The sequence below is a fragment of the Carassius auratus genome, chromosome 17 (genome assembly GCF_003368295.1).
Source record: "Carassius auratus strain Wakin chromosome 17, ASM336829v1, whole genome shotgun sequence".
Classification (NCBI taxonomy): Eukaryota; Metazoa; Chordata; class Actinopteri; order Cypriniformes; family Cyprinidae; genus Carassius; species Carassius auratus.
The window spans coordinates 881,472-907,535 of NC_039259.1; the positions used below are offsets into that span (position 1 = coordinate 881,472).

The following is a 26,064-nucleotide window of genomic DNA, read 5'->3' on the forward strand; positions in this document are numbered from 1 at the left end:
TTGTGGAATAGTAAAGCAGGGGAGGTTTATGGTTTCTAATCTAATCTTTCAGGCGTGAGAATAACAAACCAAGTGACCTCAAAGCATCCTAAGCATGTGACCAAACTAGAAGCTCTTGTCACCACATCCGGCCCTGAACATGAAGACGTGGACGAGGCTCTTGCACTGTAACTTACTTTCATATTCTCCAGAAGCCTTGCATGCGTGTTAAACACAACCACACACACCATCACGCACTATGATGGAGGAATTAATCATGAGCTGCATTAGCAAAACGTGTTTCCTTCATGATTTATTTCATCTATTGTGGAGTATTAGCAAGTGTTCATTTGCATACAAACAAAAATGCAGAAATTAACTCTAGATTTTGGTATTTATTCAATATTCTTTGACATTAGTGTCCAGTCCCTCTATCTGGGCTGAAGATGTTTTTGGGAAGATGTTTGAACTCCTCTACAAGATCCACTTGAGACCTGAAGACATTAAGTTGTGTCCTCACCAGGGTTTTTATCTTTAACTAAAACCAAAACCACAAAGAAACATTTTCATTTCCTGTTACTGTAAATAAACATTAACGGAAATAGTATATATATATATATATATATAAACTAATTTTATTTCAGATAGTGGTCAATGCAATAATTCAAAATTCCCTTTAAAATGACAAAAATGTATAGATATAAAAAAATAATAAAATTTTAGCTAAAAACAAAAAGAGAAATTGTAAAAAATAATTTATAATTCAAAATATTAACCAAAAATTAAAATAGCACTTCAATTATATTAAATCAATTTCTCTCTCTCTCTCTCTCTCTCTCTCTTACATATAGACAAGTTTTTACATATATATTTTAATTTAATTTAGTTTGTCAGCAGTGATTTTGCAAGGCAAACGATCAATGGTCTAAATTCCCCATTAGCCTTGCGCTCAACATTAAACTTTAAAACCCCGACCTGGTCACTTATCTGAAGGGATCGTCTCATCCGAACTATTTAAAGTGATTAATTGTGTTCTGATGGCATGATTTAACTCTGATTATCACTGAAGACTCACACACATGATCGCTGGATAGAGACAGAGTCAGTGAGACACGAGAGAGCATGAGCATTTCATTGATTTTATTGTTTAAAATCTCTTATTTTATTTTTTTACAGAGGCAGACAGGATCTGATGGTGTGGAGTTGTGCGGGACGCGTCGAGGTCTCGTGAACACACACAAGCACCTGCGACTCACTGGAACATAGTGTTTCTGCTCAGCTGCTCCGATCCATTAACACCCAAGAGATTAAATATAACATATAATGCATTTTACTAGCATTTCTTCTCCATTTAGAAACTAATAATTGCACAGGGCATGTTTTGTGCGCTGATTTGTACATATAATGACAGGACCGCTTTCCTCCATAACACCGTGAGAACCCAGCAGACGAAGGCATGGTAAAACAACTCAACATGAAGCGAATCGTCCCTGTACAGGTGGGTGTGTTTGGGGAGCGCTCACATGTCCAGCAGCAGCACCCGAGGGTCCTCCACCACTGACTTGATCTTCCTGAGGAAGGTGACGGCCTCTCTGCCATCGATCAGACGGTGGTCGTACGTCAGAGCCACGTACATCATCGGCCGGATCTCCACCTGGACACCACAGAGCACAGAGACGTTCATTAGATTTGTAGTTCTGCAAAATGTGCATTTATAGTGTTGTTCAGTAGTTTGGGATAGGAAACTAGTTTTGCATTTATTTGATCAAAAACAGAATAAAACTAAGAGAAGTTTGCTGAATATTATTCTAATGTAAAACAGCTGTTAAAGTGTCATTTATTTCTGTGATGCTCCGCTGTATTTTCAGCATCATTCCTCCAGTCTTCAGTGTCACATGATCTTCAGAAATCATGAAAATATGATGCTGTTTCGCCCCTCTCTCTGATTGGTGGAGGCTGCTTTGAGAATGATTCAGCTGTTAAACATGATTATTTTAAAAATAAGTGTTAGGGTAACCACTGATTAACAAAAATGAAAGGAGTATGACTCGACCGATGTAAGGCACAGAAAACACACTAGCGTGACCTCTAACCTTCCCAGCGATGGCCACGGGCCGGTCAAAGATGCCGTGCATGCCCAGGATGGCCGACTGCGGCGGGTTGATGATGGGAGTCCCGAACATGGATCCGAACACTCCTCCGTTGCTGATGGTGAAGGTGCCTCCGTCCATGTCCTCCACGGCCAGCTCGTTCTTACGAGCCTATGCAGAAAACACAGGAGAACTAGTCTAGGAGGATTTGTTCTTTGTATAAAAGCGTCTGTGAAATGCATAAAAGTAAACCGTGCTCTGATTAACGCTCTTAAGCTGTCATTAGAGTCATGAGAGGAATAAACCGCAGCGTTTTTCAGAAATTACACCGTCCGATTTGTTTTCCCCTTCACTTGACATCAGTTTTACCAATGATACCGCTGTTTTTTTAGGTCGTGTCACATATTTAGCTAAATAAAGATTTCTGGTTAGTTGCTCCATTTGCAGCTGAATAAGCGAGTCTTCAGACAGCAGCTCGTCGCTCACCTTCTCTCCCAGCTCGTTAATCGTCCTCTCGATGTCTGTGAAGTTCATTCCCTCCACTCCTCTGATCACGGGAACCACCAGCCCCTGAGAGACGAGGAAGAGAAGGAGTTCAACACACAGGGCCCAGGAGCGTCTGCACATGACTACAGCGATGATGACTGATGTTAGAAGAGAACAAGCTGAACATCTGCACTCATGGAAATCATGTCCCCATTCTAAAGGAGGATCAGTTCAAATGTTTTTGAAAGAAGTCTCTTCTGCTCACCAAGGCTACTACATGCCTGTGATCAGAAACACAGTAAAAACAGTGATAATGTGAAATATTATTTCAATTCAAAATAACTGTTTTCTCCGTGAATATTTAGTAAAACGTGACACAAAGCTGTATTTTCAGCATCATTCCTCCAGTCTTCAGTGTCACATGATCTTCAGAAATCAGAATAATATGATCATTTACTGCTCAACAAACATTTCTGATTATCATCAGTGTTGAACACATTTGTGCTGCACAATATTTTTGTAGAAACTGATACATTTTATTTTTCAGGATTCAGAGATAAATAGAAATTTCAGAAGAACATAGAGTTATAAGATAAATGGCTTGACTGTCACTTTTGATCAATTTAATGCATCTTTGAAGAAAGGAAGTATTAATTTCTGCATAAATGTGTAGGATTTACCTTTGGTGTGGCGACTGCCACACTGATATCCACATAATCCCGATACACGATCTCTTTGGTTGTGTCATCAATGACTGCGCAGATTAAAAACAACAGTTAAAAGCTTTCAATATTTGACTTTCTTGAGTTTATATCTTGCATTTCAATACTGCTTGTAGCTGTCACTTTCTATGACTTTATCTGTGTTTCATGTAAAATTTAAATATTTCATGTAAAAATTAGGGTTGTGCTCAAAGCAGAATCCTTTATTTGGAATGGCACAGATAATGGCTCCAAAAACGATTAACGGACAAGAAATAATTCTGCCTGAATACTCGGCTGAAGCTGACACAGTCTCAGTGCAATATTATACACACAACTCTAAAGTCACCAGTGTGAAGTGAATGAAATGTAAACTTTATGAGTGAAAAGCGCGTAAATCAAACACTGCATTACAGTTTCCTCTCCATGCATCTCTCAGAAATCAGAGTTTGGCAAAAGTAATATCACTTATAATAATACACCATACACGTTATATTATTTGTATATATTTAAAAGGCAATGATTTTAACCATAGGTTATGAAATGATACGAATGAACGAATAAGCACAGCACGCCCACTAATCAAACAGCCACGCTGCGCATCTCAGTCTCTCAAAAATCAAACCAGTTCTCTCTCAAGAGTAGGCTAATAATCAACTTACAGATACAGATACATTTTCTACCTGTCCTACGTTTGCATCTTTATCTTTTGCTGGCATGCGGCGTGGCATGGAGTGGATCAGTCTGTGGCACTGCTCAGGTGTTATGAGAGACCAGGTTGCTCTGATAGTGGCCTTCAGCTCTTCTGCATTCTTGGGTCTGGCATATCACATCTTCCTCTTCCCAATACTACATAGATTTTCTATAGGGTTAAGGTCAGGAGAGTTTGCTGGCCAATTAAGAACAGGGATACCATGCTCCTTTGGTATCTGTGTGCAGGTGCCAAGTTCTGTTGCAAAATGAAATCTGTATCTCCATAAAGTTGGTCAGCAGCAGGAAGCATGAAGTGTTCTTAAACTTCCTGGTATACAGCTGTGTTGACCTTTGACCTCAGAAAACACAGTGGACCAACACCAGCAGATGACATGGCACCCCAAACCATCACTGACTGTGGAAACTTTACACTGGACCACAAGCAACGTGGATTGTGTGCCTCTCCTCTCTTCCTCCAGACTCTGGGACCCTGATTTCCAAAGGAAATGCTAAATTTACTTTCATCAGAGAACATAACTGTGGTCCACTCAGCAGCAGTCCAGTCTTTTTTGAAGTGAGACGCTTCTGACGCTGTCTGTTGTTCAAGAGTGGCGTGACACAAGGAAAGCGAAGCTGAAACCCATGTCTTGTATACGTCTGTGTGTAGTGGTTCTTGAAGCACTGACTCCAGCTGAACTCCACTCTTTGTGAATCTTCCCCACATTTTTTGATAGGTTTTGTTTCACAATCCTCTCCAGGGTCTGGTTATCTCTATTGCTTGTACACTTTTTTTCTACCACATCTTTTCCTTCCCTCTGCCTCTCTATTAATGTGCTTGGACACAGAGCTCTGTGAACAGCCAGCCTCTTTAGCAATGACCTCTTTGTGTCTTGCAGACTTCTCCATGATTGTGTAGCCTACAGAACTTGACTGAGAGACCATTTAAAGACTTTGCAGGTGTTTTGAGTTAATTAGCTGATTAGAGTGTGGCACCAGGTGTCTTCAATATTCAACCTTTTCACAATATTCTAATTTTCTGAAATACTGAATTTGGGATTTCCCCTGTCAGCTATAATCATCAAAATTAAAAGAAATAAACATTTGAAATATATCAGTCTGTGTGTAATGAATGAATATAATATACAAGTTTAACCTTTGGAATGGAATTAGTGAAATAAAATCAACTTTTTGATGATATTCTAATTATATGACCAGCGTCTATACATTTAAAATAATTTATTTTTTCTTGTCTTATTCTTTTAAAGTTTTGGAAGTAGATACGCTTATGCCTTTCAATAAACTCAAGGATGAATGAGGAATTCCTATGTCACACTTTTTCAAATACTTACAAGTTCGCTACTACAGAGTCAAATAAAATTAAATGTCCTGACCGTTGAATGTTGAACAGAATTGGGACAAGTTATGTTTTATGAAGACCTAAGTACAAACAAATTTACCCTGCTTTATTATAAATTTATTAATCACTCTACAGAAAAATCTAAGTCTTAGAGTACAGACTTGCATTGCATTTTCAGAATCAGAATGGAGTGAAGTGTGTGTCAGAGCCAAGAATTTGTCAATCAATACTAGATTTAAACTGCTTCAATACAACTGGATATTGTGCACTTACATCAAACCTGAACAATTGAACAAATTCAACTCATTCATTGTGTTTGGGAATGTGATATTATTCAGGCATTCTGGCAAAAAGTGATAGCACTAATCTCTTCAATTATTTATGTGTGTATTAGGTCTATTTCCTGTTGATATAACCGTATCAAAACACCAAATTAAAATTTGTTTAGTTCCTGCAAGACGGTCAACTGCATTCTATTGGAAGAAAATAGAAGGTCCATCAATTTGTCACTGGTTAAAAGATGTTTCACACTGTATTGCTCTGGAAAAAACTGACCTACAGTACTAAGGGTAAACAAAGATTACTATAAAATATGGGATCTTTTAATACAATTTATTGAAAACAATTAAATAAAGATACAATAAATGTTAGATTCCTCTCAATCCAGGGATTGATGTTAATATGATGTACTTGTATGTGATATGAGAATATTTGTCTCTTTTAGCCAAGATTATTCTTTTAGTTTTTGTTTAGTTTTTCACTTGTGTAATGGAATATATGGATGCTTGAGGGTGGGAAGACAGTTAAAAATCTTTTCCTTGAAGATTGTACTGTTCCCTTACTTGTTTCATTCAATAAGGCATGTTTAAAAAAAAAAGTTTTGGTAATTTTTTCATTTTTGTCTTTATATTTATTTTTATTACTTGTAGTTATTTTAGGCAACTAGCTGAAATAAAAAAAAAAGTTGTAATAATTAAATACGTTTAACATTTAATTAACGTTTATTTTATTTCAGGTGAAACTAAAAGCAGAAAACAATCTTTTGTTAGTTAACTATGTCTCTAAAGGACAGCACCCCACAGGTCTATTTCAGTGTTGGGTCAGACATGACCAGCAGGTACATGCAAGTCTCCGATGAAGAACGTGAAATGGTGAAGCTCTGGGCAAATATAGACACACACTGGCCCGATGAAACCGTGTTAAACGTGCCTGTCTATGTAGGCCAAGCCAATGAGGTTTGGAAGGAAAGAGAGGAGGGGGGCGACAGAAAGGTAATCTGTAAAACGTGTTCTTTAGATTCGAACAGACGACCACATAACCACACACGCTTAATCTGAAGTGGTGAGGTGCTGAGGCTGAACGCTGTGTGTGTGTGTGTGTGTGTGTGTGAACGTACCAGCGTTAACGGCAGGCTGCTCTGTCAAAGCATAGGCAGCCGCTTTCACAAACGCAGACATGAAGCCCAGTTTGATGCCATGTTTCTTCAGGAAAGCATCTTTATACTGTTTCCTCATGTCTGTGATGTTGCTGTTGTGGAGGAACACAGAAGAAACGTAAGAGAACTGCAACCAAGCATTACAACAAGGAACAGTTACTCGTTCTCATGTCATTCCAACTTTTTCTTCTAGAAAATTCAAAGCAGATGTTTAGCAGAATGTTCACGCTGCTCTTTATCATCCAATGAAAGTGTATGGTGATAATGGCATGTGAGTGCTGCACTATTTTCTAGGTCTCTGAAATCATGCTTTTGTGTGACAAACAGACTGAAACTGAAGTTGTTTACTCAAACAAAAATTAAAAATAATAATAATTTCAGAAGACCTAGATTACAGTGTATTTGTAACAGTTAAGTTATTTTACATTTCATTTGGGAGACTGACAGACACAGTAACTGTGCTTAAAACTGCTTAAAACACAATTAATATTCAGTAATGCACTGATCAACTGAAGTGCACTGTATGGTTTAGAAAAACTGCAATGATGCCTTGAATCAGTTTCATCATGAAAATTCAGAAATTGTGTGTTTGGTTGAGTGCTTCACTCTTTAAAATATTCAGACTAAATATAATAATAATGGACTATAACAGAAAATTAATAGTATATCAATGTAAATGCTATTTTCTTTTATTTTTTGTCAATGGCACAGCTCTACATTATTGAATATGATTGGAATATTTGAAACAATCATTAGCTTTTTGAGATGTTACCTTTTCAAAAAATTTTGGGATTTTCAAATTTTCAAATCATTTGATTATCGCCAAGACACACATACACACAAAAATGCCAGTTCCTGATTGTTATTTAAAAATCCTTGAAATGTAATGGTCGACTCTCTCGCAATGCAAATAACCCCACTAAAAACTCTTCAGCAATAGCTGTTTCCATCAAACTATTTTTGTGCACATTTTGGAATATCGCATAAAAAGAAAGCAGGAAGGAAAATGACAAGATGTGCATAAATTCTAAAAATGTGAATAAAAAACAAAAACGTATGCGCACAATAAAAAAAATAAAAATGTGCATGAACTACAATGGAAACACATTTAACAAATAAATTCAACCGTGTGCATCAAAAAAAGACATGCGACTTTGCATGATGTGACTGGCTAATTTGACTAACCTGCGGACCGACGCAAAAGTCTGTCAAAGTATTTCTGTCTGAATTATTGTCTTACATCACTGTGTTCCCAAACAGCAGAAATGCACCCTCGAAAGCAGTGACAGCATTATTGTGTCTCGCTCTCTGAGGTATATACATATATATAAATTATATAAATATTCAGTGGCTTCCCCTACTTTTCTTAGTGATATTAAGTGCCAGTTTATCAGGAAGAGATGATTCTGTTCTCTTTGACTCGTTGAATGGAAATAGTGCTTTATACTCATGTTTAGTGTGATATTTCCAGTTAAATTCAAATCTTTGGATGGAAACATAGCTAATGATTCACAACAAGCAACCACCTCAGTTTGAGCGGTCCGTGGCATTTAAGGTCCGTCTCCTGACTCAAACACTGATGTAGGATGTTGTGGACAGTCTGGCCAGGTTTTGAGTGAAAAGGGCCGAGACTGTAATTCTCTATTTTCCTGTCTCTAACACCGTTTATCCTCTCCGGTTTCTCCGCTAACGGAATTAGGACTGTCCCAAGACACGCTCTCTCAGAGAAAGGGGAGAAGACGTGATAAAAATCTTCACTTTCCAGAGCCTTCAAATCTTATTGGCCTGTCATAATAGCCCATAACGTTCGGGGCGTCTCGCACGCTCCCTCCGCAGGCGCGTCTCGAGGGACAGAGAGGCAGATGCTCGCGGGCCGCAGACGAGCGCGCTCCTTCGACTCCAGACCGGCAGAGTCTTCCTCCATCCCATCAATGCCAACCAGATTAGCGGCAGAACACCGACCCCGAGCAGCTGAAAGCTAATACGGCCATTTGCGCTGGGGAGAAATCCTCAAAGTGTCCTCTTCAGGGGTTAGCGAGGGAGGTTGTGGACATTAACGTTTCCTTGTAAATTAATAAAGCCCATTTTGCCCTTCTTATCTTTGTTTTGACCAACATTAGGACCAAATATTTACATTCGGCGCTTTAAGTGGCGATTGGGTTTCAGAAATCTCTTCCTGTAGGCCAGATTCCAATCTATAACCATTTGGATGGGCATTGCGCAGCTTCTAATCAGGTTTGGCCAGAAAGCTAAATTTCCACAGGCCTGTCAACAGACCTTTCTATGTGTCAGTGCTCTTTACTGCACATTCACAGGCAGAAGTTATGGCACGTTTGCCTGAACTGCCACTTTTTAGGCTTAAAAGTCTGTTTTGTGGACAAATATAAAGTATGCATATGCATTAGGAATGTGGAGAATCACCAATTCGCATCGGTGCATGCACCGAGTTGGAGAAGATCTAGACATAATAGTTTGAAAATATGAATTCCTCTATTTTAATCCACTCTCATTTTGATGAAACTAAATGTATGATCTTTTCAAAACGTCACTAAAACATTATTTGTAGCACGCCTGACATCTGCAATGAACTTTGTGTAGCTTCAAGTGAAATGATCACATCTTCCTCTTTACTACTACTTACAGCACCAAATAAACATTACTTAACATCAAGGGTTGATCTTGAAAGAAAAATAATAACGTCTCATGTAATCAATCAGTAAGTGTTTTAAACGCACAAAGATGTCAATAAAACAGATTATGATCAATGTCACGCTACGTCACATTTATCTTAGGAAAGACATTCAATGTCCACAAACAAAAAAAAAAAAATGAAAGAAAAATAGAGAGGATTATTATATATTATATTTTGCAACGAACCTGTTCTTCAATATTTAATGTATGTTTAAATAAATATTTTTATGATATCTGCTGTTTACATTTTTACATTTCAACAACAAACTGGAGTAGAAACCATTATATAATTAAAAAATAATTATAATTTACTTTTTATTGTAAAAACCACCTTATGTGCAATTTAAATGTTTGTTTACAAATCAATGGAATATAGTAAAGTCCCAACAGAGAGCAATAATTATAACATTTACAGCTTTAGTTCAATGCCCAAAAAATAGATCAATATCTAAATGAATTGAGATTAAAAAATGCAGGCTAATGAATGGAAATAAATGGTGAAATTTGTCTCAATACCTAGCCCTAGTGTCATGTTTCCTGAGACGGAGAAGATCCTAACGACAAAACTGAAAAGGTGAGCACCAACCTTTGACTGGCAGGGTATTAAAACACATTTCAAAGACCAGTGACTGTATAATCTGGAGTAGGCTGGTTTTCTTTTACAGGAACAAACCTCATATCCACTTCATTGAAGGTTGTCAGCATGGCACAGGTGTCCTGCGCTTCCTTCAGCCGCTGAGCGATTCGCTGTCTCATGCGGTTCATCTTCACCTGCAACAAAACCACAGAAGGGCTGAGCAAGAGAATGTGGGGCCTTGGCTGAATTTGTGCTATTTTTTTTATATCAGTTCATGTAAATAACACTGTTACTATAAAGACCATTTCAATGCACTTTTGTATTCGGCCATTGAGTTTCTTGAAGAGCACAGATTGCGTGATTAGAGACACTGATTCAACTATTAGGCATCACTCAAAATGTTCATGAAAATCTCCAAATGGCATTTAACACTGTTTCACATTTACATTGCATTTAATTTCACTCTGCACTTTTGTATTTCACTCTTTGTTTATGTACTGTTCAAGTTGTATCATTAAACATTTTGAATCAAACGGTGACAGGCACTACTTATTTGTAAGGTGAAAAAAAAAAAACATTTAAGCTGCTTCAGATCAAATACAGAGATACTGAATATCATCACAGAGATGAAGATGGTCCCAATAACATTTTTGAGCCATATTTCAGTCACAGGTGAAAGTAAAGGCATTAAAATCTAACACGATCAACTGCAGAAATTATTGTGTATTAACTTGATGGCAGAGGTTATGGCACATAAGTAACAATTAGTCTAATTCATGAATAAATTATAAAATATGTATTCTCCTTTAATTAAATTGGACTTACATAACCCAATATCCTAACAGTATGAGCACATCACTGTCTTTGTAATGACCTTAAATATATTTAAATATAAATTTAAAAACAATGGAGCGCGCTTGGCTGGACAAACCAAGTAATTACACAATTTCAAGCATTCTATCTGCATTATATGTTCTGTTAAAAAAAGTCCATATCGGTGCCATATTTGCAGATACCGATATATCGGCGTCAGGCCCATAATATTGGCAAAGCGATATATTGGTCAGGCTCTAATACACAGACTTGTAGATCACTGACAAGCTATGCAATATTGCGTTCACTGTCGCAGGCGATTCGATCTGCAATAATGAACGTGATCTTTCCTAACTGTCAATGATCTACAGCTCTGTGTAGTAAATGTCGCTCCATTTGAAAGCAGTTGATGGAGATTTACTACTAATCATGGAACCAGCTTTACTGGCGAGATGAGCAAGACAATCACATGCGATTTAATGCACAGCCCTAGAATGAACATGCTTCCTGTGTATAAAAAAGTATCTGTACACATAAGTTGCAGCAAAATCACAAGAAAAGGTTCAAATGTACTGCCAATTATATATTATTTAAAGGTATTCTATTCAATATGATACTGAAATTGGATCTGTTGTTGCCAAATAAGTGTGTATTTTGGTCCTGGTGTTCCCTACATTATAGGGTCCAAATGTCTCCACATAAATAGTAATACCAGTACATTTTTCCTTACCCTGTGCTCTGATCGGGCGGCTTTGGCTCCGGCGTCAGCAGCATCAGCAGGAGCTGCAGTGGGTTTTATGGCAGAAACTACAGACAAGAGAGTTTCAGTTAATTAGGGATGCACCAAAATGAAAATGCTTGGCTGAAGCCAAACAAAATTAAACACTGGGCCGACGGCAGCATACCAAACATATTTTTTCTCATCGTTTTACGTGTAATTTGGCAAAAATTTTCACCATTGCAAAAAGTAGCCAAAATGTGCTTTTCACTGTTTTGATTTGCTTTCCAAATATATATATATATATATATATATATATATATATATATATATATATATATATTCACACAGAGTGTTCAAATTGGGATCTGATATTGTAATTTTTTAAAACTTTTCTCATTGGCTCAATAAGGCTGAATTTATTTGTACAGTATAAAATGCATGTTAATTTAAGTTGAATTGTGCTTTGCTGGTATAATGTCTGCTAGAATGTTATACCAGACGTTATACCAACAAAGCACAATTCAACTTAAATTAATAGGTTGGTAAAACAAATAGTTTTGGCCATTTTTGAGACCCCCTTCTTGAATCAGCCATGCATTTTATACTGTACAAATAAATGCAGACTTGTTGAGCCAATGAGAAAAGTTTTAAAACATTACAATATCAGATCCCAATTTGAACACTCTGTGTGAATGTTATAATAAATGTATTAACAGAGCTGCTATGTTGTTTTTAATAGTGATAACCATTATTATCATTGTTATTGTCACAATCACAATAATATAATTTATGAATGTTGAATGAGTTATTTTGCAGAAACCCAAAATAAAAGTGCAGCTGGAAGCAGATTAAAAAAATATATATTTTTATGAATTTATGAAGATGTTTTGTTGCATGTCTCTCGCTGTCTGTGTTTTTATGATTTTTGTGTCTTTCTCATAAAGTTTTAAATGCTTTCACGTGGTTGCTGCATTAGTACACACCTCTATTAGATTGTGACACAAAAATTTGGTGCATAGCTAATGTTAATCACAATACAGCAATCTCAGCCTCTACTGAATGTACAGCATCCATAATGAGATTTATCCTGTAAATGGGGAAACCTCCTGACCTGGTTTGGACTGGATGGGCTGGGCCGGCACAGGGGGTACAGGGGGCATGCTGATGGGGATGGGTCCTCCGGCCGGAGCAGCAGGTGGAGCAGGTGGAGGAGGAGTCTCTGCTGCAGGAGGAGGAGGAGGTGCTGCTGCTGTCGTCTTAGCAGCTCCAACTGAAACACAGTCAGAGATGAAACCACCGCAGCACAGCAGCACTCGTTTATAATAATAACCACTTCCTAGCACGGAAAGACCAGACGCTTTATTTCTGGTTATGGTTATTATGAAAACGGACATTTTAAATGGGGGGTTTTCTTCAGCTAATAGTTTTCATAAAACTTAAAAGTTTGTTTTATAAAGTTGAAGTCAAAAGTTTATATACACCTTTCAGAATCTGCAAAATGGTAATCATACAAAATGCATTGCAATTGTTTATTCAGTAGTGACCTGAATAAGATATTTCACATACAAGATGTTTACATATAGACCACAAAAGAAAATAGTAATTGAATCTATAAAACCCCTGGCTCTTTTTTTTTCCTTCTGGAGCATCGATGAGTGTTTGAACCTTCAGTAATAGTTGTGTTTGAGTCCCTCAGTGTAGAGCACGACCAATGTGGTTTGCTTGGGGCCTGATGCCGATAACGATATTAGGGAGTAAAAAAAGACTCATACCGATATATTGGCCAATATATTTATGTGTAGGCTATATTATAGATCAGTACAGTCAAAAGCTTTGTTCATCTTCTGAGCACGGTTTAAGATTTTTTTAATGAAAATCAGTAGGCTTGAGACTGTCCCATAGACTGACAAATAAATAACAGTGTCAAGGTCCAGGAGAGTATGAAAAGCATCATCAGAATAGTCCCATCTGACATCAGTGATTCAACCGTAACGTTATGAAGCGTAGCGACATTTTGGCAAATCTGAGCTGTACGCAGGAGTTGTACACTCTTCTGTATAAGCCGCACAAAAACAATACATTTTTTACATGTATTTATGCTTTGTTTTGAAAGCAAAAAACACATCAGCGCAGCGTGGAGCATTATGAAGCGTATCTGGGTACAGCTAAGATTTGACAAAATGGCGCTACTCTGACTTGGAGAGACACAGAGGACAGGAATTGTTGAAAAAAGTCTTTATTTTTGTTTTCTTCTCGTTAGGGCTGGGACAACGCGTCGAGGTCATCGATGATGTCGATGCAAAATATACGTCGACGCAAAGTATGCGCATCGATTCGTCGACCTGTTTTTATTTCTCTAAAAAAACGTTGGCAAAACGTTTACCTTATGTGCGCTAAATATACGGGAATGCTGGATCAACATTCTGTCCAACGTTATATAACCAATCTAGGGGTTTTTCTGAATTGATTTTTTTTTGGCAGCTGTCAAAGCTTTATTTGATCGGTGAGTGATGTAGAATGACAGGTCGCGTACGAGAGAGAGCCCCGGCTGCGCACGCACTCACAGTCTTCAAACAACACGAGCGCTTCTTGCTCTCTCTCTCCCTTGAGCATATTAATCAAAATCATTAAACACGATAGAAAAAGGGCGAAACACTAAAGTTTCACGCGCGCTCGCGCACTCACAGTCTTCAAACTACACGAGTGCTGTCTCGCTCTCTCTGTCTCTCTCTCTCTCTTTTTCTCTCCCTCGTGCATATTAACCAAAATCATTAGACACGATAGAAAAAGGGTGAAACTCCAAAGTTTCACGTGGAACATTCAGAGATTTTTTTTTCTCCATGCCGGGCTGCTGGCTCCCACTATTAATTTTTATTTATTTATTTTTTGGAAAAGCACTCTCTGTATTAGCTTAAAGCCCTCAAGTTTACATTGGTTACTGCATTCTTTCAATTGCTCTAAACATTAGCTCTAAAGTATTTTGGGTGACCTTTTTTATTGAATGCATCAAGTTGTTGTTATTTTCATCTGAAAGGAGAACTTTTTTTCAGTAAGCTAGGCCCTATGTGTTCAGTAAGCTTGTTTCAGTAAGCTGTGTGTTTTCAAGGCTTCAAGGTTTTATTGGATGCTATCTCTATACAAGTGCAAAGTAATGCATTCTTAGTCAGTCTTTTATTTTGTAATTTTAAGAGCAATAAACATATTGCAATGTAAAGGAATTCATCTTTTTTTCATTCAGATATGTAAATCAACATGTATAAATTGTTAGTAGTCAGTTAATGGGGAGATAATCTAAATCAAATCGTTGTGAAAAAATTAATCGCTAGATTAATCGTTTAAAAAATAATCGTTTATCCCAGCCCTACTTCTCGTACAAATAGTACTCTCAACACTTCATAACGTTACTGTTGAATCACTGATGCAGATGGACTATTCTGACGATGCTTTTCATACTTTCCTGCACCTTGACACTGTTATTTATTTGGCAGTCTATTGTACAGTCTCAAGCTTCTCGTTTTTCATCCAAAATATCTTTATAATATATAATTATATAATTGTGTTCCCAAGACACATTTTCAGATTCTGACAACATCACAGATTATAATGGATTCTATTCTACACCAGAAACGAGCGGTGCACAAAAATACAATAGAAGTCTATTGCACGATGTGATAATTCTGAGTTCTGAGCCACAGCGCAGCCGGTATAAACCATAAATGAGCACTGAGTGGTGGCGATCAGCTACGGTGGCTGCAACAAAGGCTTTAATGTGCCGCAAACGAGTCATCCATTCATCATATCCTCATGCAAAACTAAGAATTAGAATCATTGTGATGTGACCATCAAATATAAGTGTGGGAGGGTGGTGGCCAGATAATTTGAAGCAGCAGACTCGGGTGAAGTTTGAGCTCATCCGCGCATCTCTACTCTACACTGTCCTGGGTAACCAGTAGCAAACAATGGAGTGAACTCTGCTGGACAAACTCAAGTAATTACACTATTCAAAGGATTTTATCTGCGTTATATGTTCTGTTAAAAAAAAAAAAAAAGTCATATCAGCAGCGTGTTGGCCAATATCGATATATTGGCGACAGGCTCATATCGGCCGATAATATCGGCTAAATTTTATATATATATATATATATATATATATATATATATATATATATTGGTCAGCTGTGAAACGATGGATCTCAAAATCATACAGTCATTTTTGGAAAGTACTGAAAAATGCTGGAAATCCAAATAATTTGTGGGAGCTGAAGGATTTTTCTGAAGAACTGCAGGCAATTTAACTGTTCAGGAAAAACAAGGGACTTGATGTATTTTTTATTTCATCCAAAGCAACTTACAAATAAAAACAATGGAAGCAATCAAAATCAACCAAAGAGCAATGATAAGCAAGTGCAATGGCAAGGGTCAGTTAGCCTAACACAGTACACATAGCAATTTGTTTTTGTTAATTATATAATAAATAAAAAGAAAAGTAGATAGAATAGAAAGAAAATAGAGAAAGGTAGTTAGAGGCCTTTTTTGAGAAAACAAGCATTTAGAAAACAAATAGAGTCCAAGTCTAAAAGAATCAATTGTTATTTTATTTTTTTATGAAAGAAAAAAGAGAAAATGGAATTAGAATAGAGAGTGCTAGAGTTAGAGGGTCAAATCAAGATGGAAGAGATGCGTTTTTAGCCGAATCTTGAAGATGGCTAAGGACTAATAGTATTAAGAATCAACTATTATTTTCTCTTTTGGACTATGTGTAAACACCTTCTATGTGAAATATCTTAATCATGTCAGAACTAAATGAACAATAACATGTATTTTGAATGATCCCTTTTATTTTGGTAAAATAATTAAAGGTGACTTTTCCAGGTTTGAAGTGCTATAATCAGGTCCCTGGTGCATCTACCAACCAAGGAAACATGAAAAAGATGAACCCAGTAACTTTGTTTTGGTAAGCCTTTTTCTGCAAGCGTCTAAGAAAACCAGTGGTAGGGCTGGGCAAATTTTATTATATATATATATATATATATATATATATTTTTATGAAATTGAGGAATTGTGAAAACAGCATATCGACGCAAGTGATTATCCGCTCGCATGTGACACGCTCAGTGAAGGACCATAATATTAGCACTAGGTGTCATTCACACAGTGCTTTAGTGTTGACAAAGATGTGATAAGGGCAGTGGAATAGGTAAAACATGCAAGAAGAGGGGAGTGAACTTCTTTTAACTTGAGCACAGTGTTTTTAGAATGAGGTTTCATGCATGAGACACTGCAAGAGACGAGAACGCAACAGTCAAAGACATGAATGAATGAATGAATGATGCATTTATATTAGCGCTTTATTGTGTATTGTTGTACGCCCCAAAGTGATTTATAATGATGTGGGGGGTCTATCCTCAACCACCAGCAGTGTGAAGCATCTGCTTGGATGACATCCATGTTTACACAGAAGAAGAAAAAAAAAAAAAACTATGGAAAAGCAACGTAACTGAATAAAAAAACCTGTAAAGAACTACTACTGTATGTCTGAAATGTCATGTTTGCATCATGGTGACAGACTGAAAGCTGGACATCTATAGTTAATAAGTGTACTGGTGTTATACCTTCAGTCATTTTGAATTAGAATTACTTTGACTTTTGAGATTTTCTAAAATAATTTTCCTTGTATTATTTCTGAACACATAATATGTTTAAGACAAGTTTGTACAGGATGTAGTTGTAGTTTTTGCATCTTTTTTGCAAGGATATTTAACAAGTGATTTGATTAACATTTACATCATGTTAACTTCATGTTGTGCTGCACTTGGAATGTACTTTTCTTCAACTTGAAGGTAAGTAAAGAAAAACCTACTTGAATCATGTTGTAGTTACACTTTCAAGCTGACTAGTTAAAAATCCTAAAACAAATCGAGAATTGGTAAAACATTCTGGAAAAGATTGTAGTTTTTGGCAAAAATCACCCAGTCCTAACGAGTGTGTCTGATTCAGCACCCCTAGTGACATGACATTGATTTATTTACTGTATATTGCTGCTGCCACACAGAGCTAAAATAAATGTGATTTATTTTCCAGCTGTTTACCTTCACGGACATAACAGACTGTTTTTACAACTCATGTGTGTTTTTAATGTAAACTTGTGTGTGAATAAAAACTTTCTTTCTGTCCATGTGCTTCAGATGTGTGCACTCAGAAACCCAATATCAGAAGTTTAAACTCATATGGTTTAAAACGCATGATTTCAGCACAATAAGCATGATAATCAGAACCAAAACAGATGTTTTCAGCAGGTCTGAACTGTAATGACTCAGCTCTATTTTGGAAAAGGGGACGTGGAGCAGCAGCTCATTTGCATTTAAAGACACAGGCCCAAAAAACAGTGTGTTTCTGCTTCCACTCAAACTAAGCATTTTCAAAATGATTTAATAAATGATCTGTGGGGTATTTTGAGCTGAAACTTCACAGACACATTCTGGGGACACCAGAGGCTTATATTACATCTTGTAAAAAGGGGCATAATGTGTCATCTTTAATATTTTGCAGATTCAGCACGGTGTATGTAAACTTTTGACTTGCACTGTACTTAATTAGTGTAATTATCCAATACTTCCAATCATAAACTGTGATCTTAGTCCATCATATAAGTCCATCAAATAATATATATTGCTTATATATTATTTATATATAAATTAAGGTTAGTTTAGTTGTTGACAAGTAAAGTTTCCTTGACTTTTAATTCAGTTCAAGTTTATTTACATAGGCTATACACATTTCAAAGCATCTTCACATGACGTTTATGTTTCTGTATTACAACAGGAAGTAATCTGTTATTGGTCAGAGTTAAAGCATCATCCATATGGCAGAAATAATGGTTAGCAAACATCATGTAATCAGTTAAACACACACAATGTTAGGAAGTGACTTCAACTTTTGATCGTAATGATTACAATATGAGATGCAATTAGTCCAGAACATTTTGTTAATATAATTTAGAAAAAAGAAACATGTCTGACCTCCTTTCTTGAGTCTGAACAGAGGAGTTCCTCCTTCCACTTTCCCTCCATCAGGAACCAGCAGCTCCTCGATGACTCCTGCAGCTGGAGAGGGAACCTGCACCGACGTCTGCAGCACACACACAACTCAACTTAACTCTACACTATACACACACACACACACACACACACACACAACTCACCTTAACTCTACACCAGACACACACACACACACACACACACACACACACACACACACACACACACACACACTCAACTCACCTTAACTCTACACTATACACACACACACACGACTCACCTTAACTCTACACTATACACACACACACACACACACACACACACACACACAACTCACCTTAACTCTACACCAGACACACACACACACACACACACACACACACTGTTCCTACTGATACATCTCTTGGTGCTGTGCTCAAACAGAATGTTTTTAGGTATATTTTTGTAAACAATGATCAGCAGAGAATATATAGAGTTAAACTCTATTTAGCTAACTACGTGTCAGATTAAACAGCATAAATTTCCAAAATGGAGTTTTGTTCCTCAAACTAAACTCTGGACATCCTTGATGTTCAATAACAGTTTCAGTCCAGTGTTAGGAACGATCTTTAGGAAGTCCTGTTGTGTTACACAGATTTAGCGTCATGTTCACCAGACGAGTGAAATAGGACACGTTCTCGCTATCAAAAACAGTCTGGAACAGAAGGCAGGTGTCCAGAGGCACGTTATTAAAGCTTGAACTATTTTCAGCTAGACACATTTTAATGCAGTGTGATGCTGCACGATGGCCAAAGATGTGTACACAGATCAACAACTAAACTAATGTACAACTTTCAGCCTTCTAGAAATCCCTGATTGAGATAAAAAAGTGTGCTTCTTACCTTATCGGTCTCAATCTCACAGACGACCTCATCTTCAGAGACACTGTCTCCAACAGCTGAAGACAGACAGAAGAGGGTTAACGGGGTCTAACGGGGCGAGACGTCTGTCCTGCACACCTGCTGAACTCCTCTTACCTTTCTCCCACCTGACGTCTCCCTCTGTGACAGACTCAGCAAACGCTGGTGTATTCACTGTGAGAACCTCATTCCCTGCAAGCACAGAAGTTACTGGTGATCACAACGGCTTTCTAGAGCGTATACACCACGGAAAAGAGTTTCTGCAGACACCTTTAAAGCCAAGTAAACTAAATGTAAGGACTAAACTGAAGGGAACACAAGTCAAGGAGATCTATAGATGTAAGAGTCTAAAGAGCAGAAAATGGGCTGCATTAGCAACACCTTGAATTCTCAAACTACAACCTCCAACAGATCTCACTGAAAAAAAAAAAAAAACTTGATGTTCTTTCTCAGTATGTATTATTATTTTGTCTTTCCCAGGGAAAATGTCTAAATGAATAAATTGAATGCCATGACTTTATGAAGAATATGTGCTCCAAGCGGACTATGTAAAGACTTTTTAAGGCCTTATGCAAATGAATACTTCTTAAGATGAGCAGAAACCCTGCTGAAGACATGACCAAACGTGATACCAATTACAATAGATCTGATTCTTTTAGAAAGCAACATATAAAGGAAACTTGTTGTGTACTTGGGAACTGATTTCTGTGTTTGTCTCTGCAGCGTGCAGCACTTCAGAGACGAGATAAGAGACGCTCGGAGTGACTGTGTCTGCAGTAGCCTTTATCTGGCAGATTTTATTATTAGAGGGAAGGGTAATGATTAATAGAGCTAATAATTACATGTCAGAATAATTTTAAAGCTGCACTCAAACTAATTCAAGATTTGCCAGGTCTTGTTTGTACTCTAGTGTCACACATTCAACATGATTCATCATATTTTAATATTCACTGCGGTTCAGATCAGTGCTGTATGTTAAACCGCTGCTCTAGGTAAATGAAAAGAGTGCTACTTTAATGTTTCTCATATCATCTGACTGGTGCATCTTGCATTTCCAGTTATTTACTAAGTGTAAAAATTGGTTTAGACCAGCTATTTTCTTTTTTCTTTGAAGAAAAGCTGCTTTAAGTAAAAGAGGAATAAAAATTATGCAAATAATCAGCAGTAAATGATCATATTATTCTGATTTCTGAAGATCATGTGACACTGAAGACTGGAGGAATGATGCTGAAAATACAGCTGTACATCACAGAAATACATTACACTTTAACACAGAAAACAGATGATGTAAACTAGCAATATTTCACAATATTACTGTTTTTATTGTATCTTTGATCAAATAAATGCAGCCTTGGTGAACAAAAGAGACTTACTACACACAAAAAAAATAAAAAAAAATAAAATAAAACTTGACTGCCTATAAATAAATAAAAATTATTATTTCAAACTTTTGGCCATTAATGTACCTTATATAAGTGTTAGGCGTTTTATCAGCAAACTTGTAATATAGATTTCAAGTTTCCACAAAGTCACAGTTCCCAGCGAGAAGCGTTCAGCCGTGAAGATAAGTACGAGATAATGCACAGATTAAAGCACATGGTAAAGTAATAGACACCAGAGAGGAGGACGCTATGCTCGACCAATCAGAATCAAGCTTTCCAGAGAGCCTGTAATAATGCTAAATACTCTAAAGTCAGTTTTATGACTGATCTCTGCAAGAAGATAAACGGCATTTTAACAGTTCTATATTTAAAGTTAAGTTTCCACAGAAACTACTCTCTTTCAGCAGCAGCCGCACACGAAGAGCACGAGCGGATACATACTGTGAGCAGCTGAGGTGTTGAAGTATCTGATCTGATAGACACTCGACCGGGTCTCTGTCCTCCTGAAAATCAGCAGCACACATCTTCATCATCATCATCTCAACCAAGAGTTTAGAGGGGACTTAACCCTCAGTCTACATGACATTCACACCGGTGTTTTAGGAGGCCAAACCAATTAGAACAGAATAATAACAGCAACAATGGCAACAATAACCATATATTGCAAAACAACTACACTGCATAATAAATGAAAAATAATATTTTAATAGGTATATTTAAACTTCAGTAGGGAAATGACAATACTTTCCTAATTTCTACACATGGAAGAGATATTTTTAATTTGCCTCATTTAAACCGCTAGCTCTCAGCAATTCATACTGCACTTCAAGCTTTTATTCTGATGAAAACACATCTAGTGAAACACTTATCATCTCTGGTGAAAATAAAGCCTAACTGGTGAGTCACAGCACGGTAAATAATCATCTGTGATACGTACGGGCTGTTCTTGAAGCTGACACACTGACTCGCTGATATACCTGGAGGAAATAAGAGACACAGGAACATCAAATCATGTTTGCACTGTCAGATAAAGAAAGATACGAGGCTGTTCAAACTTGAACCTTTACAAAAGACCTAAGACATGTAATGGAGTAGAAATATCCTCAATTATCTCACCTGAAGCAGCGCGTCTCGCGAGAACACTGTTACCCTAAAAGAAGAAGAAGAAGAACTGTTACCCTAAAAGAAGAAGACGACGACGACACCAGGGCATCAGAAGCAAGAAGAGCACTGAACAAGCAGGACACAAACACCAGGAACATCTGTCATATCTGAACCTCACATGTGCCTCTGTCTGTTTACACCAAACACACACATACACACACATACACACACATACACACATACACACACATATACACACATATACACACGCTGGGTCTCATTCATGAAACATTCGTAAATATACGAGTAAATATCTGAGTGATTTGCGCGTAAAGAGTACTTCCCGAAAATTCTTCTCCTGATTCACAAATACTTCCTAAACGTCAGATGTGATAGTGAAATGTGTGTGTGTGTGTTAATGAATTCCAATCAGTCGTAAATGGGACGCGCCTAAACGCTCATTCTCAATTACCATAAATCCTGCCCATTAAACCAGACTGACAACTATATATGAGCATCATATTATGACACCAAACGAAGGATTTCAACATGTCTTCTCAGAAGTTCTTTCAAAACGCCACGTTTTATTTTCAAGCGTATACATAGTGGCGTATCAGGTCCTAAAGAAAGGAAGCTTTGCAGCATATTACAGATGCTGTTAATGGAGTTTCATCTGTTAATCGAACAGTCCCAGAAGTGAAAAGAAAACCGTATGTAATTACTATATATAATATTTTTTTCAAAATGCTGTGTAAATATGTACCTGAGTATTAATTAAAATGCAGCCGTATTAATGAGCAAAACGTTCAGATGTTAAACGCACTATTTACGGGTGGCTGGGAGCAGGTGTAGATTTCTTTCGTACCAACTAACATTTGGAAAATACGAACATTTTAATGAATCCGAAAATTTACGCCAGAACCACTTTACACACGATTTACACAAAAATTCGTTCTGCTCGTGTTTCATGAATGAGACCCGCTGTATGTAACTTACGAACACCTGAGACCTTTGAGTTTATGACTAAATAAAAGTCAGCTTTAATTGGATCTCTGCGATTGTAAAAGATTAGGAACGGATTATTGTTTTATAGTAAAACAGAATATTTAATGTGTTAATGCTTCCACATTTTATTGTTTTCATAAACTCTATAGTAAATCTAATACTGTTATAGGCACTGGCACATCCAGCAAGAGTGCTATTGTACTGAATATCAGCACGGTTTCTTCCTCCACGTGTTCATTATACTGCGCAGGGTATTTCTGACAAAACTACCCAATGATTTGTTTGACCTGTGCTCTGAAGCTCTAATCTGAAGGACTCTATGTGATAAAAACACACTTTTTTTTTTTTTACATTAGATAAAATATACTATACATATATTAGCCTTTTTTGACAATAAGATTTAATTACACAACATTTTAAATAAGAAACGCAGATCTTTGGTAAAAAGCAATGTGTGTGTGTGTGGGTCGGGGGTCATAATTCATACACAACCTTCAGATATTATTTTGTTTCCCAAACACACATACAAACAATTCACACAACATTAAATATTAAGAATAGACAGACAGAATAGACATTTACATAAAGCTTGATTAAATTACTGCAAATAAGATGTATGAGATGTTCAAATTAAACACACTTATTTTAAATATTAAAAATTAGAAAAAAAATGAAAGACTGACATATTATGAAATATTGTCCTCTTATTGCGATTAAAAAAAAATGCACCCACTATTTTTAAATCCAGGATCTGGGCACATTTAGGAAAACCCAAGTTTAGAGTGTGAAAACCCATGTGTGTGTGTGTGAGTGTGTGTGTGTGTGTGAGAGAGAGAATCGAGGAGGCCTTCGAGCACAGAATATGTGCTGTGTGAGTATTACTTTAGATATGCTTTCATTTCTGCTGTACGTATTAGACTCATTAAAATCTTTCACGAGCGCTTTGTGTTTGTTGTGCTGCAGCTCGATCACGTCTGCAGTGAAATGCCCTCACATCTCTGAATACTGGAAGATATAATAGGAGATATGTCTTCAGATCAGACAGAACATCTGTCCTGTTGACACACATGTGTGCATTAAAGCTGCCACAGTGTGTGACCTCGTCAGTAATAACCCAACAGCAGCTGAGGACATGAGATCAACCCTGACTGTCTCTCGGACAGCACACACAAAGCAGACACGTACACTACAGAGCTCTAGATCTGTTATTACTCAGTGACAGCTCGATCACGTGATCATCTGACAGCACACCTCACTCATGAACAGTGTTTAGAGCTCGAGGAGCTCATCATATGACACACGAGAGGCTGAAGCTGATGAAGATGTGATGAAGATGTAGATGAAGATGAAGATGATGTAAACACACACTCTGTCTCTCTCTCGGTGTGTCCTGCTGCCCTTGGGCCCGCGGCCTACCGCTCCGCTGACGGTCACCGGTCTACCAGACCCCCCGCCGCACACACACCGGTCACACACACACATTACCTGCCGCAGGGCGCTGATCGAGCGGCCGAGGCTCCAGGTGACACAGCGGGAACGGGACAACATGTCTTCGGGAGGACCGCACGCACCACAGCAACGGAAACTGCGCCGCCGCCAACCGGAAACTGCGCAGAGCATACCATGATGAGTCAGAGAGGGGCGAATGGAGTGTACCATTAATTTGCCAATCGTGTTACTCGTGAGTGTATATATATATATATATATATATATATATATATATATATATATATATATATATATATATATATATATATATATATATATATATATATATATATATTCGTTTTAGTGCATCTTTAGAACGACGAACATAGAATGGCAACATCATTACTTGCATCAAAATAAATATATTCATAAACAAAGAAATAAAAGCAAATAAAATAAAAAAACAAAAAAAGCACGTCCATAACAAGTACAGATTATCCAAGAGAAAATGGTAGTGACCTATTTCTACTGTAAAAAGAGTAGTGTGTGTGTGTGTGTGTGTGTGTGTGTGTGTGTGTGTGTGTGTGTGTGTGTGTGTGTGTTTGTGTGTGTGTGTGTGTGTGTATACACACACACACCCTCACATATGTACAGTACAGACTAAAAGTTTGGACACACCTTCTCATTCAAAAAGTTTTCTTTATTTTCATGACTATGAAAATTGTAGATTCACACTGAAGGCATCAAAACTATGAATTAACACGTGGAATTATATACATAACATATGTATAAATTACTAGGCTACTTAATATTTTTAATTTATTATTTGTGATTATTTTTTATAAGAAGCAGAGAGCTAACGCCTTATAGCTTATGATTCCAACAACAAAAATTTACAAAACACTTAAATGAACAAAAATAGGATACAAAAAAATACACATGACTTAAGTGCGTGAAAGAATTTTTAATTTCTAGTAGATACAAAATAGTAGAATATATATATATATATATATATATATATATATATATATATATATATATATATATATATATATATGAAGAGTTCAGATGCAAAAGCCTCTAAGTGCCATCTGAAATTTTCATCTAAAATTAGGATTTTTATCAGGCTCCTATATTTATATTCAGTTATTTCACTTTACTAGCCTGGAAAAGGACCTGCACATCACAATTAAAGTAAAATGACTCAACCTAAGCATAGGACCTTGATAAAAATCCTAATTTTAGATGAAAATTTCAGATGGCATTTAGAGGTTTTTGCATCTGAACTCTTCATATATATATATGATATTCTATATATTTATGTGCCCTCTAGAAGCTTGCGTTCTGCAAGTGAACGTCGCTTGATTGTGCCATCCCAAAGAAGCACAAAGTCACTTTTACGGACTTTTAAATTAAATGTTAACTGAGACTTGTTATAGCACTTATATTTCATTGCTCTTTTTGTTGTTTTTGATTGCTTCCACTGTCCTCATTAATGTAATATATATATATATAACAAAACAAACCTATTTAGACTTTGTGATATAATATAGATCGGTTCTAAGCCAGCGAAAGGTTCTAAGTAAAATTAAAATAAGGAGGCGCTCTTTCTAGTTATTCACATTCGTGTTCCGTGTCTGATTGGCTGGTATATTAATGAAGGGCG

The 26,064-nt window shown here is 37.0% G+C and overlaps 1 protein-coding gene across 1 annotated transcript; it reads right to left on the minus strand.

Moving 5' to 3' along the window:
* Positions 1 to 1,104: 1,104 nt before the first annotated feature.
* Positions 1,105 to 24,602, minus strand: LOC113116932 (dihydrolipoyllysine-residue succinyltransferase component of 2-oxoglutarate dehydrogenase complex, mitochondrial-like). Its single transcript, XM_026285237.1, has 15 exons — positions 24,456 to 24,602; positions 21,978 to 22,011; positions 21,799 to 21,838; positions 21,303 to 21,364; positions 19,597 to 19,671; positions 19,462 to 19,517; positions 18,563 to 18,671; positions 12,655 to 12,813; positions 11,553 to 11,629; positions 10,106 to 10,203; positions 6,703 to 6,833; positions 3,236 to 3,309; positions 2,556 to 2,639; positions 2,073 to 2,240; positions 1,105 to 1,633 (listed from the first exon to the last, which is right to left on the minus strand). Exons 1-15 carry the CDS (start codon positions 24,588 to 24,590, stop codon positions 1,499 to 1,501), a joined length of 1,437 nt encoding a protein of 478 aa, XP_026141022.1. The 5' UTR covers positions 24,591 to 24,602; the 3' UTR covers positions 1,105 to 1,498.
* Positions 24,603 to 26,064: the final 1,462 nt, after the last annotated feature.

Coding starts and splice junctions, on each gene's coding strand:
- LOC113116932 (XM_026285237.1), bottom strand. CDS start 24,590: ATGCTCTGCGCAGTTTCCGGTTGGCGGCGGCGCAGTTTCCGTTGCTGT. Junction 10,204..11,552: donor CCGCCCGATCAGAGCACAGG/GTAAGGAAAAAT, acceptor GTTTTGTTGCAG/GTGAAGATGAACCGCATGAG. Junction 1,634..2,072: donor CCGTGGCCATCGCTGGGAAG/GTTAGAGGTCAC, acceptor TGTGGTGTCCAG/GTGGAGATCCGGCCGATGAT.